A 14,754-nucleotide genomic window follows, 5' to 3' on the forward strand; every position below is an offset into this window, starting at 1 on the left:
GAGAGCTCTGGCTTCTAGACCTGCTCTAGCCAAGCTCCTCTCTCCCCTGCTCTGACTGTCCATGGAGATCTGCGGCCTCAGCTCGGGGAGCTCAGGGAGGCGGCGTGTACTTTTTCCCGTGGAGATCTGCATCCTCTGGAGCTCGGAGAGATAAGGGAGGGGGCGTGTACCTCCTCTCTCCCCTTGCTCTGCCCTCCCCCAGTTCTAGCTTCGGAAATCTTAGGAGAACTGGGGGAGGAGCGGACACAAGAATTGACGGGGGCGCAAAAATCTACCTCACACCGGCCCTCCCCTGTGCTTCACATGTATGCGCGCTCCAGAAAGGGAGCGCAGCATACAGGAAGAAGGGCGGATGCTGGCCCGGCCAGGCTTCGGATGACGTTGCGCCTGCCGGGCCACGCCTACTTCCTGCCCTCGTATACTGCTCAACACTGAGCTACCGGAAATGCTATGAAAAAGGTATTTACAGGGGGTTTTAAACAAAAATAAATACAGGGATAGTGATAGTTAGAGTCAGGAACAGATGGGGAGGGGGATTAGGGAAAGTTTAGTTGATGATAGATGCTCTTTAAAGAGATTTGTAAATTGCTTGTATTAAGAAAATCTTAATCCTTCCAGTAGTTATCAGCTGCTGAAGTTGAGTTGTTCTTTTCTTTCTGACAACAGTGCTCTCTGCTGACACCTCTGCTTGTCTTAGAAAACTGTACAAAGCTATTAGAGGTTTGCTATGGGGATTTTCTCCTACCCTGGACAGTTCTTGAGACAAGCAGAGGTGTCAGTAGAGAGCACTGTTGTCAGACAGAAAAGAACAAATCAACTTCCACAGCTAATAACTACTGGAAGGATTAAAACATTTTTGTAGAAATAATTTACAAATCTGTTTAACTTTCTGGAGCCAGTTGATATAAAAAAAATGAGAAAAAAAAATCCTGGAATACCCCTTTAAATTCTATTCTTATGGTTAAATTATGTCAATGAAGCCTCTATATCTTTATTCTAACTATTGTAAAAGAATTATGTACACAAAAGGAAATTATTATATACTTTTATTTTAATACCTGCAAGCTGGGCACTTTTGTCTGCCTAGCAAATGCCTTACTGCTTTACCACCATTTGTTCATGTCGCTACTTGTAAGGAAACAGAGTTATTTCTGAGAACAAGCAGAGGCATAGCTATGGGTAGGGGGGTAGAGCAGCAGCATTTGCCCCGGGTGCTGGTTTTACGTTTCATAATTTAATAATAGAATATTTCCTTGTTCATTCTAGAAACAGACGGTCACGGGTAAAAGAATCAGTATCTTCAGGTAAGTCACAGTGGAAATTAAACTTAATTTAAACTGTACCTATAATAATAAATATAATAATAATATGTTACTCACTCAGTACTTAATCCTGACCAGGTGCATCAAATTTTTATGCCTCTATCACCTGTATTTATTATAAAAATACCTCTTTTAATTAGCTCACAGTGTTAGAAATCCTCTCAGGGGAAGGGGGTGCATCCCTCCTTGCGGTGGTGGGAAGTTATTGGTGCGTCTGCTCATGTAGCCTTGTCCAGAAGTCATCTCTTGTCCATGATTCATGGACAAGCCTGATGTTGCTGCAGGCCTGGTTAGTGCCCCAGTTGGTATGGGGACCCCTTGTGGTGGGATTTTCAGGAGCTGTTAACAAAAGGTCTTTAATTTTCATCAACAACATGTAAAAAGTTTTTGAAATCAAACGTAAACTCAATAAACACAGCTCCTGTCTCCCATGAAGAGCACCACACCTATGTATAAGTTGTGTGTGGTATTGCAGTCCAACCTCATTTACTTCAGAGATGCTAAGCTGCAATACCATAGAGGTATGACATTGTCTTTGAAAGAAAGCAGCTATGTTATTCCAGCCCCGAAGAACCCATTTTTTTTCAGTGCAGATGTTTATATCAGTAAACCATGTTTCTGTCTCTCCATAGTTAACCAAGCATATAAAATGTTGGTACAACTGACAAGACCAAGAAAGATTCTATATCTGCCCCATCATTTCAGTGAGAACCTAGAAGATTTGTTAAACCATTTGCCAGAAGATGGTCAAATAGTTGCTTGTGTTTCTAGTTTGGAACAGCATCATCTATGGAAAGAGTCTTCTTTGGAGAAAAAGATACATACTAAAGTAGGATCAATAGAGGACATCTTGAAGGTACTTGTCAAGTAATATAAACATAAAACTATATAAGATTTGCATTATTCGTATACCATTCTACTATATATGCAGAGCAACATTCTAGGGCTTATGCTGGCCATTTAAGAACACACCTGTATATGTTAAGCTCAGGTACCCTACTTATTCCACCTACTAGGACTTTTGGGTTACCCTACTTATTCTACCTACTACGACTTTTAGGTTACCCTACCTGTTCCACCTTACTAGCTTTTTCAGGTTACCCTACTTATTCTAACTTACTAGGACTTTTAGGTTACCCTACCTTTTTCACCTATTCTAGGACTTTTAGGTGAGGTTCACATTTTTGCATCTTTTGTTACCTTTTTTGTTAACATAACACTTTTTCAGATCAGCAGTCAGTTTTTTTTTTATACTGATCCATTGTATCAATTTACATATGTTTGTATCTATTGTAAATGTATTGCTTAGGGGTGTTAAAGCCAATTACGGGCTTTATCAAGAAAAATTGGATGTTAAACAGGAGTGCAACCAGAAGAATATCCTGCAGCATCTTGTTGCTAAAGACTTGCATTGTAAAAACATGTAATCCTGTTTTAAGGACATGACAAGAAAATGAGACAGTAAAATTAATAAATCAGACAATAGGTGGCTCGAAAAGGATTGCCAAACCTTGTAGCCCATTTAGGATGCACATGTAGTTCAGCTCTTTCAGGATGGCCAATCCGTTGTTAGCAAGTTTGGTGTGTCTCCCAGTACAGTCTTAAGAACCAAAATAGATACCAGGACAGGACTGTTATACAAGAAGAGTTGACCAGGAACAAAGAAGGGAATCAACCCGGCAGCAAGACCAGTATCGTCTCTTTTGTGCAAGAAGGAACAAGTAGAGAACTGCCATAGGCCTACAAAATAAGCTCAAGCAGGCTACTGTGAGCAATTTTTATTTTTATTTTATTTATTCCAGAGCTAGAACCCCATTTTTTAAACAAATAACTACAGGTTAACACTGAGAACATGTGATAGTCATGAAATTGATGTGCAGAATAGCTGAAAGAGGATACCTGCAACATGTAAACATCTAACAAGACTGGTTTGGAGGTGAGTCAGAGATAGTCCATGGGGATATTCTGGTCACACCAGCCTCCACATGATAGCCTATGATACCCTATGTTAAAGCGCAACTGTCATGATATCTGTGTACAATATCCTGCACACAGCCTTTGTACTGTGTGCAGGTGGTGTGTATAACAATGTTTTTACCTCATATTTGCAGGCTTTTATGACCCCAAATATTTTTTTATCAAAGCCACTGACAGTCGGGTGGGCGTGGCCCAAGGCGTGCAATGCCCCGCCGCCACCACGCCCACCCACTGTATGTCAGTGCTGGTACTGCTGTGTGATTGACACACAGGTCCCAGCGCATGCTCCCTTCAGCTTATCTAACATGTGCGCCACCGCATGTCATCCTGGCAAGTGATGCTTCCCCAGCAAAGCGAGCTCTCTGCACTTAGCACTGGGCAGGCGCCCTGAGGAGGAAGACGGCACACTGGGGAAGCGAGCGATTGCCAGGATGACAGGCAGCGGCGGCGCGCACGTTAGATAAGCTGAAGGGAGCATGCGCTGGCACCTGTGTGTCAATCACACAGTGGTCCCAGCGCTGACAAACAGTGGGTGGGCGTGGTGGCGGCGGGGCATCGCGTACCTCGGGCCACGCTCACCCGACTGTCAGTGGCTTTGATTAGAAGCATTTTTTGGGGTCATAAAAACCTGCAAATATAAGGTAAAAACATTGTTTTACACACCACCTGCACACAGTACAAAGGCGGTGTGCAGGTTATTGTACACAGATATCATGACAGTTGCGCTTTAAATGGGTACTCCGGTGGAAAAACATTATTTTTTTAAATCAACTGGTGCCAGAAAGTTAAACATATTTGTAAATTACTTCTATTAAACAATCTTAATCCTTCCTGTATTTATTAGCTGCTGAATACTGCAGAGGAAATTTTCTTTTTGGAATGCTCTCTGATGACATCATGAACACACTGCTCTCTGCTGACGTTATTATAATAAGTCTTTATTTATTGTTGTCCTTAGTGGGATTTGAACCCAAGGCGCCAGCACTGCAAGGCAGCAGTGCTAACCACTAAGCCACCATGCTGCCCTTGGCATACATTTGCTATGCACGGTTGCTAAAATGGACAGAGATGTCAGCAGAGAGCACTGTGGTCGCGATGTCATCAGTGTTCCAAAAAGAAAGGAATTTCCTCTGTAGCATTCAGCAGCTAAAAAGTACTGGAAGGATTAAGATTTTTTAATAGAAGTAATTTACAAATATGTTTAACTTTCTGGCACCAGTTGATTTAAAATAGAAAAAAAAATGTTTTTCCACCGGAGTACCCCTTCAACCCCTTAAGGACCCCTTTAGCCCATTTGGACCTAAAGGACTAAGACAATTTTATTGTTACGTTTTCGTTTTTTTCCTCCTCCCCTTCAAAAAATCATAACTCTTTTATATTTTCATCCACAGACTAGTATGAGGGCTTGTTTTTTGCGCGACCAGTTGTCCGCTGTAATGCCATCACTCACTTTACCATAAAATGTATGGCGAAACCAAAAAAATACTATTTGTGTGGGGAAATTAAAAAGAAAACCGCAATTTTGCAAATTTTGGAAGGCTTTGTTTTCACGCCGTACAATTTATGGTAAAAATGACGTGTTTTTTATTCTCTGGGTCAATTAAAATGATACCCATGATTATACACTTTTCTATTACTGTTGTGCTTAAAAAAAAATCGCTAACTTTTTAGCCAAATTAGTACGTTTAAAATCCCCCTATTTTGACGACCTATAACTTTTTCATTTTTCCGTATAAGCGGTGGTATGAGGGCTTATTTTTTGCGCCGAGATCTGTACTTTTTATTAATACCATATTTGCTTATACAAAACTTTTATTACATTTTTTATTAATTTTTTTGGAATAAAATGTTATAAAAAAGCAGCTATTTTGGACTTTACTCCCGCGGTTATGTTCAGGACGTAAATGTGCGTCCTGGTGCGTTAAGTACCACATCACCAGGACGTACATTTACGTCCTGCGTCGTTAAGGGGTTAAATACCATGATAAAGTCTTCAGAGCCATTGTCTGACCTTATGCCGTGCAGTATGCCTTGGGTTCCTCCTGGGGCAGGACAATGTCTGGCCTCATGTAGCCAGAGTGTTCAGGCAGTTCCTGGATGTTGAAGGCATTGATTTTATTGACCGGCCTTCACATTTTCCAAATCTGAATTTAGTTGACAACTTCTGGGAAACATTATTTTATTCTCAATGAATCTCATAATTTATATCAGAAACGATATTCAGCTTCAATCAATCGTTCATTGAGAAGTGCTACCTTCATTTTTTTTTAGCACTTTTTTTAGCACTTTTGAAGGGAAAAGTTTTTTATTGTTGAGAACAAAGAAGTTTTTTTTTTCTGGTGTTTTTTGTTTTGAAAACTGCCACTGCAGTTTTTTAAACCAAATTCAGAAGTGATAGAAATAGGAAGAAGTATTTGTCCTTCCTTTATATTTTCCATTCTTTTTTAATACACTTCTGGCTTTGGCTCAAATACTACAGTGGCAGTTTTCCATAAAAATACCAGAAAAAAACCTGCGTGGAAACCTAGCCTTACCCGGGTATTCATGCTCATACCATATAGTGCCTAATAATTTAGGAGCAAAAGGAAATGTCCAATGCCAACTCCTTGCCAAACTTTGCGATTTATTAAACCTTGCCTCAGTACACAGACAGTGGCCCTTATTTACTAAGAGTGGAGTGTAGGTTTCTTTGTGGGTTTTAATTCCCTACAATTTATTTTCCACGGTATTTACTAAGGTTTCCCTACATTTTCCACTTTCCCTACACTTTGCTTTTTTTACACATGCTCTGACCTGTGGGGTTTTCCTCAGCTGAAATCCACCACATTTTATGTGGAAACCTTAGTAAATATGTTGTGTTTTTGTGAAAATGTTGGGAACACGCCCCTTTCGGAGACCACGCCCCCTTTCCCCGGTGACCTAGCCCCTTTTCGGGTTTTCTTAGCAAAATGGAGAGTTAGTCTGAGTTTTTTTTAATTCTGGCGCAGACAGAATTTCTGGCGCAATGCGACAGAATCTGGCACACAACCCCACAAAACATGTGGGGTTTGCAATAGTAAATGAGGGCTGTGTACTGAGGTGAGATTTAATAAATTGCAATGTTTGGCAAGAAGTTGGCACTGGGCATTCCCTTTTGTTCCTATATTAATATTAGGGGAGTCTGCACCAGTCCGTGCGCAATGGGACACGGGGGTGAGCTGGAACTTTGCCCATATCTCCAGTGCCTAAAAATTGTAACAAGACACAATGAGCCTCATGAACTAGAGTGAAGGTTTTGGTGAAAAAGTGTTAATGCGTTTCACTTTATTTATTAACATTGTGTCCCAAACATGCACCAAAAGGTCCTTGTTTTTCCACCTTGTCCATCACTTTCACCAAATTATTCGGCATGGTTTTTTTATTTTTCAAATTTTGGACAGATTCTACTCTGTTAACACTTTCTGCAAATGCAGTGCACACCCAGTTTAGCAAAACATTAACCCTCTGCACGCCGCAAGGAACTTGCACGCATATTTTACCAGAGAAATATAAGAATGCATGCATTTAAAGGGGTACTCAGGTACTAGACATCTTATCCCCTATCCACAGGATAGGAGATAAGATGTCTGATTGCAGGGGGTCTGTCCGCTGGGACCCCCGCGATCTCCACCCTGGTACCCCAGCGTTTTGAACATTTATGTTCAGAACGCTGGCTGTGCCAGGCTTTGGAGCGGCCGTGGTCAACGTGTCCCCTCCATTCATGTTTATGGGAGAGATACAGCATTTATATATAAGGGCGGGGCGTGCTGGCCACAGCTTTGGGCTTTGGTTGATGACAATCATGCACAGAGTGGAGATTGCTTTGTGCATGATGTGGATTATCGGGATGCCGGGAAGAAGATCACGGGGGTCTCAGCAGCAGGACCTCCCGCGATCAGACAATTGTCCCCCTGTGGATAGGGGAATAAGATGTCTAGTACTAGAGTACCCCTTTAATGTAGAAAGTCATAAATGTCTTTAGCACTTTAGACACACATTTATTGTCCAACAAACTACAGACACCCTTTTTAAGTTTGGCATAGAAGCTGATATAACGTATATACTCGAGTATAAGCCGAGTTTGTCAGCAAGATTTTTCGTGCTGAAAACGCCCCCCTCGGCTTATACTCGAGTGAACTTTCCGCCTGTCAATCCCTTCTCAGTGGTCTTTAACCTGCGGACCTCCAGATGTTGCAAAACTACAACTCCCAGCATGCCCGGACAGCCATCGGCTGTCCGGGCATGCTGGGAGTTGTACTTTTGAATCCTCTGGAGGTCCGCAGGTTAAAGACCACTGCGTCATTCGTCATCATCCAGACCCCCCTTTAGTTTTCTACTCACCTCCCCTCGGTGGGAAGGAATCGTGAGCTGGTCCGGGCCATCTATGCTGCAGGGACCGTCCGGTGGGGAGGGTTAGTCGTTCCGGGCTGTCCATTTTCACCGGGAGACCCTCTTCTCCTTGCTCCGTGCCTGGCCCCGGACTAGTGACATTGCTTTGATGACGACGCACAGGGACGCGCATGAACATCCCTGTGCGTCATCGTCAAGGCAACGTCACTAGTCTGGGGCCCGGCCCGGAGCGCATAGAAGAGCCCCCCCCCCCCCCGGTGAAAATGGACAGCCCAGGATGACTAACCCTCTCCACCGGAAGGTCCCTGCAGCATAGATGTCCCGGACCAGCTCACCCTTCCTTCCCACCGAGGGGAGGTGAGTAGAAAACTAAAGGGGGTGTCTGGATGATGACGAAGGCAGCAGTGGTCTTCAACCTGCGGATGGCTGTCCAGTCATGCTGGGAGTCGTAGTTTTGCAACATCTGGAGGTCCGCAGGTTGAAGAACACTGATGAAGGGATTGACAGGCAGTGATGATGACGGGGGTCTGGATGATGACATGGGGGGATGATGACATGGGGGGATGATGTATTTCCCACCCTGGGCTTATAGTCGAGTCAATAACTTTTCCTTGGTTTTTGGGGTGAAATTAGGGGCCTCGGCTTATATTCGGGTCGGCTTATGCTCGAGTATATACGATAGCTGTGCTGGGCAACCACAGAAAAATAGAAAATGAGGGCCAATCACATAGCTAAAAACGAAAATAATATTTGTTCCAGCTATTTTGAGTGTGGATAGATTTCATTGACAATACCTTAAGCCCTGAATACTTTAACCCCTTAAGGACTCAAAGTTTTTCCGTTTTTGCACTTTCGTTTTTTCCTCCTTACCTTTTAAAAATCATAACCCTCTCAATTTTCCACCTAAAAATCCATATTATGGCTTATTTTTTGCGTCACCAATTCTACTTTCCAGTGACATTAGTCATTTTACCCCCAAATTCACCGTGAAACGGAAAAAAAAATCATTGTGCGACAAAATCGAAGAAAAAACGCCATTTTGTAACTTTTGGGGGCTTCCGTTTCTACGCAGTGCATATTTCGGTAAAAATGACACCTTATCATTATTCTGTAGGTCCATACGGTTAAAATGATACCCTACTTATATTGGTTTGATTTTGTCGTACTTCTGGAAAAAATCATAACTACATGCAGGAAAATGTATACGTTTAAAAATGTCATCTTCTGACCCCTATAACTTTTTTATTTTTCCATGTACAGGGCGGTATGAGGACTCATTTTTTGCACCGTGATCTGAAGTTTTTAACAGTATGATTTTGTTTTGATCGGACTTTTTGATCACTTGTTATTCATTTTTTAATGGTATAAAATGTGACCAAAATACGCTTTTTTGGACTTTAGAATTTTTTTGCGCGTACGCCATTAACCGTGCGGTTTAATTAATGACATATTTTTATAGTTCGGACATTTACGCACGCGACGATACCACATATGTTTATTTTTTTTTAATTTACACTGTTTTATTTTTTTTTATGGGAAAAGGGGGGTGATTCAAACTTTTATTAGGGAAGGGGTTAAATGACCTTCATTAACACTTTTTTTTTACTTTTTTTTTGCAGTGTTATAGGTGCCATAGGGACCTATAACACTGCACACACTGATCTCCTATGCTGATCACTGGCGTGTATTAACACGCCTGTGATCAGCGTTATCGGCGCTTGACTGCTCCTGCCTGGATCTCAGGCACGGAGCAGTCATTCGTCGATCGGACACCGAGGAGGCAGGTAAGGGCCCTCCCGGTGTCCTGTAAGCTGTTCGGGATGCTGCAATTTCACCGCGGCGGTCCCGAACAGCCCGACTGACTAGCCGGGATACTTTCACTTTCACTTTAGAAGCGGCGGTCAGCTTTGACCGCCGCTTCTAAAGGGTTAATACCGCACATTTCCGTGATCGGCGATGTGTGGTATTAGCCGCGGGTCCCGGCCGTTGATGAGCGCCGGGACCGACGCAATGTGATGCGGGGTCGCAGCGCGACCTCGCTTCATATAACGGGAGCCGGCGCAGGACGTAAATATACGTCCTGCGTCGTTAAGGGTTAAAGGGGTACTCCGGTGGAAAAACATTTTTTTTTTCTTTTTTAAATCAACTGGTGCCAGAAAGTGAAAGATATTTGTAAATTACTTCTATAAAAAAAATCTTAATCCTTCCAGTACTTATTAGCTGCTGAATGCTACAGAGGAAATTCCTTTCTTTTTGGAACACTGATGAAATAACGGCCACAGTGCTCTCTGCTTACATCTCTGTCCATTTTAGCAACCGTGCATAGCAGATGTATGCTAAGGGCAGCATGGTGGCTCAGTGGTTAGCACTGCTGCCCTGCAGCGCTGGGGCCTTGGGTTCAAATCCCACTAAGGGCAACAATAAATAGATAGAGACTTATTATTATTATTATAATAACGTCAGCAGAGAGCAGTGTTTTTGTGATGTCATCAGAGAGCATTCCAAAAAGAAAATAATTTTTCCTCTGTATTCAGCAGCTAATAAGTACAGGAAGGATTAAGATCTTCTAATAGAAGTAATTTACAAATATGTTTCACTTTCTGGCACCAGTCGATTTAAAAAAAAAATGTTTTTCCACCGGAGTACCCCTTTAAATCCACTAGAACAGTGCCACATTCCCTGGCCTCCTGTAGTGTCAGTTATGCAAACAGGTTAATTTAGGAAATTAAGCACCAACACATTGAAATCATGTTTCAAAGGACAGAGACAAGTTGTTTTGTTTTGCTGCCTTTACACTGTGCTCATTTCTGTAGTTTATGCTTTTTAATCTCAAGAGAGAAAAGCTTTAGATCTGGCACACTGCTAGCAAAGTCAGAAAGCGCTTTTACAAAGTCAACAGCTCCGCATTTAGCGTTAAACTCAGGGAATAAATTATGCATGAAATTGTGGTGAAGTCTCCAGATTGCAGAATTGCTCCTTTTGATATGAAAGGTTAATTTAGAAAAAAAAAAAAAGTCGAAATAGCTTCAGATTTGAGGAATAGGTAAAAGGGTTTTATATTTCAAGAGCTGTTATTACCAAAAGAAACTGAAATGTGTATTGATTTTTATGCCCTTGTGGGGAATGTGAGTGGTTACATAGGTGGACCTGTGACTCACAACTACTGTAGGCCTGATAGTACAATCTTGTATCATCGATTGTATATACCAATGGTCTTCAACCTGCGGACCTCCAGATGTTGCAAAACTACAACTCCCAGCATGCCCGGACAGCCATTGGCTGTCCGGGCATGCTGGGAGTTGTAGTTTTGCAACATCTGGAGGTCCGCAGGTTAAAGACCACTGGTATATACCAACCTTTAGTCAACCATTATAAATTGTTCCTTGATAAGGACTATGGGGGTATTTATCATAGTGATTTTTACTGGTGAAAATAGTAAATATTGGCACAGTTTTGGAGCAAACTCTAGATATTTTATGAATATTTGCTGTTTTCTCTAGTGTCCACTGAATGGCTGTGGATTAGAGGCAAGAGGGTGTCGTTTCTGTTGAAGAAGGCGTATTCATCCCCGTTCTCCTACACTCCTAGCATAGGAAATACTATAACTCTATCACAAGTATAAACTGCTACTAGGGGGCATGTATATATGTTTGTATTGCTTTACATGACTTTAATGGGAGCTGTATATGCATGTCTTATGAAATTAGTTATAGGGTGCACTTAGGGCTCATGCATTTGATGAAAATTTGGTTGGATTTATTTCATGTGGAATTCAACTTGCAGCAGACTCCCATTGTTTTTAATGGGATTCTGCTGCTCTGTGCACACGGAAGAATTCCTGTGCCAGAAAACTCTGCCGCATAAATTCTAATTCTTTCGGCGGACCTCCGTGGAGACTGTATTGCCATCAATGGGAAATTCAGCAATTCTGACAACTTCTGCTTGACGTGGAATTGGCACAAAATTTGAAGAGGAAATGTAAAGACTGATCAGTAAGACAACCACCAATGGACTGGCTCTCAATTTTCCTTTAGAAATGTAGCACTCAAGTGGTTTCTTCTCTGGAACTCTTGGCTCAAGAATCCATGTGGGTTAAAGTTCCCAGATCCAAACCAAAGTCATTTTGTGTCATTTTGTAGGGGTATGTCTTTTTTTTTTTTTTAAGAAAGTTACATTATACTTATAATACAGTTAATTGGACTTTGATTTCATCTGCTTCATATTAAGCTAGAATAGTTTACAAAATTGTATAATTAAAGTAAGCATATGAAAAAATAGGGCATCAGAGAATTTAGCAAATTTACCATTAGACCCTATGACAGAGGTCATCTGATGAGCAACCCCGTACTCTGTTCTAGGGAATTAAAGGGGTATTCCAGGAAAAAAAACTTTTTATCATATATCAACTGGCTCCAGAAAGTTAAACAGATTTGTAAATTACTTCTATTAAAAAAAAATCTTAATCCTTTCAGTACTTATGAGCTTCTGAAGTTAAGGTTGTTCTTTTCTGTCTAAGTGCTCTCTGATGACACGTGTCTCGGGAAACGCCCAGTTTAGAAGAGGTTTGCTCTGGGGATTTGCTTCTAAACTGGGCGTTTCCCGAGACACGTGTCATCAGAGAGCACTTAGACAGAAAAGAACAACCTTAACTTCAGAAGCTCATAAGTACTGAAAGGATTAAAACATTTTAATTGAAGTAATTTACAAATCTGTTTAACTTTCTGGAGCCAGTTGATATATAAAATTTTTTTTTTCCTGGATAACCCCTTTAAAATACCTTTCTAGTATGCTAAACTAACATGCACTATTTTATTGGCACTGTGGAAGAGTAAAGGGGGAAGGGCCCCTGCACATTGTTCTGCAGTGTCACACTTTAATCCTTTTGGGGTCTGTGGTTAGATGTTATCCATGTGTTTTCTTTTTATCTGTATAAGGGTACGTTCATCTCCTGCATATTTTTGCTACATATTTTCCACAGCTGATTTTGCAACCCATTGCAGCAATAATATGCAGCAGATCCTGTAGGTGTGAACGTACCCTTATTCTACTGGGAGTTAAACATTTAAAATGCTCACATATGGTCTACAACTTCCAGAAGAAAGGGAGGAGCTTGTTCCTGGCCTGTCTCTACTGAGAGGAGTGGAAAGTGAGTTAATAGTTTTATGTAGGATTGAGTAGAGAGAAGCTCACACTATCCTCCCTCCCGGTAACAGCTAGTTAAATACCAAAGATAGCTTGGGGCAAATTATCCTCAAACTATGAACAAATTCCTGGTGATCATCTCCACCTGGTCCCACCTGGAAGCAGTTAGGACGAAACACTAAGCCAAGCAGAGGGAGAAAGGCTTGCAGCCGCTGGGGAGAATCTGTACAAGATCCTTAGTCTCCTTGCAGTGATCCATCCAGGCCTAGGGCCTTGGCAGCCACAGACCATCTAGGCTGCATTCACACCAACGGTGACTCCGGTCAGCTCAGTTTTGACCCGTATGCGGTTTCCTGACCGGACCTAAAACCGTAGTATACTACGGTTTTAGGTCCGGTCCAAAACCGGATATGGGTCAAAACTGAGCAGACCGGAGTCACCGTTTAACTCCGGTCGGCTCATTAAAGTAAATGGAGTCACGGGCTGATCCGGCTGGGGTACGGGAAAGCCCTGTTTTCCCCTCCCTCAGCTGGATCCGGCACCCATATGTAAAATCGAGGTGTGAATGCAGCCTAAACCTGCACCCCACAGTAGATTACTGCAGCATTGTCCGGGATATGAAGAGAGAGAGAGAGAGAGAGAGAGAGAGAGAGAGAGAGAGAGATGTAAGAGAAAAGAGAGATTCAGAAGAGATAACAGACACAACACGGGTTTCAGCAAAGATTGCAAGATCAAGGTACCTAGCATACATTCATATCTGTGGATTATCCCTGCTCCAGTCATCACCTATTTACTTTGTTTTATGAGGTTGTGGCTCTTCAGCAAAGGTTGTTCCTTAAATAACTTACCATGGTGTTTGGCTTCCTTATCTTCACTAGTGATGAGCGGCATTGACCATATTCAAATTCGCGATATTTCACAAATATATAGACGAATAATCCTTCTATATTTGTGAATTTTGAGGAATTTCGAGAAAGAAAACAGTGAGGCGGTGGGCAACTTTACTATTGGTTGCTAGGGATGTTGTTGATAACCTTTGACAAGTGTATTCGCATCATGCTAATTGGCAGTTAAAAGAAGGAATATGCAAATATTATCAGCCAGTTGTGAATCTTGTGACATTTAAATGTCTTATACAGTAAGTCAGTCAAACGATGAATCCATAGTTACAGTTTCATCAGACTGGTCGAAGTGTTTAAACAAATAATGTCTTGCAAGGACTTCACCTTATTGTTCCTTGGTGAGAATGTTAATAGGCTAGGTTAGGATTCTTGGCTAATGTATAGTTGCCATCTACTGTTTTTGACATTCTCAACCCAAGATAAATCCATGGCCATGAAATTGACCGTTAGTCAATCTTGCTTTGTTTTGAATCCATAGTAAAGAATGATACAGTGAAACTTCTTTGAGCTAACTGTGCAAATTTTCACAATTTTTCTTTATTTAAAGAGAATAGTCCTCTCAAAGTATAAAGTATAAAGAATGCTGTTTAAAGTGTGTAATTGATTCAGAAACCAAACCATGTCTTGGAACATTATCTTATACATTGTCCCCACCATTCTCATAGGAGTGGTCAGCTCACTGTACAGTCTTAGAGCACATGCCTGTGGCTGGCATATGCTCCATGCATTCTCTATGGGAGCGCTGAAGATAAGAGAGTACAACACTTAAGTATCTCTTTTGTTACCATAGAAAATGCCTGAAGCCCATGCCCAGAGCTCAGACCCCCTGCAATCAGACACTTATCCCTTATCCATAGGATAGGGGATGAGTTTTTGAACACTTGAATACTCCTCTGAGTTTGAGCCATAGGCTTCCTTTTGAAATTGTTTTAAGATGTTGGGTAAAGTTTATCCCTATGTGAATTACAGGAATGCAGCCGTTTTGGAGAGAGTAGAGAATGTGCCCCTGTGGGAAGATCACATCCATCTGCTCCGAAAAGAGG

At 41.7% G+C, this 14,754-nt stretch overlaps 1 protein-coding gene across 1 annotated transcript in view; it reads left to right on the forward strand.

Moving 5' to 3' along the window:
- Positions 1 to 1,752: 1,752 nt before the first annotated feature.
- Positions 1,753 to 14,754, forward strand: part of LOC130277451 (uncharacterized) — a 110,472-nt gene continuing 97,470 nt past the window's right edge. The window contains exons 1-2 of the mRNA XM_056528123.1: positions 1,753 to 1,843; positions 1,955 to 2,178. Of these exons, the coding sequence (XP_056384098.1) occupies positions 1,753 to 1,843; positions 1,955 to 2,178 (315 nt within the window). The remainder of the gene's footprint in view (positions 1,844 to 1,954; positions 2,179 to 14,754) is intronic.

The sequence above is a fragment of the Hyla sarda genome, chromosome 6 (genome assembly GCF_029499605.1).
Source record: "Hyla sarda isolate aHylSar1 chromosome 6, aHylSar1.hap1, whole genome shotgun sequence".
Classification (NCBI taxonomy): domain Eukaryota; kingdom Metazoa; phylum Chordata; class Amphibia; order Anura; family Hylidae; genus Hyla; species Hyla sarda.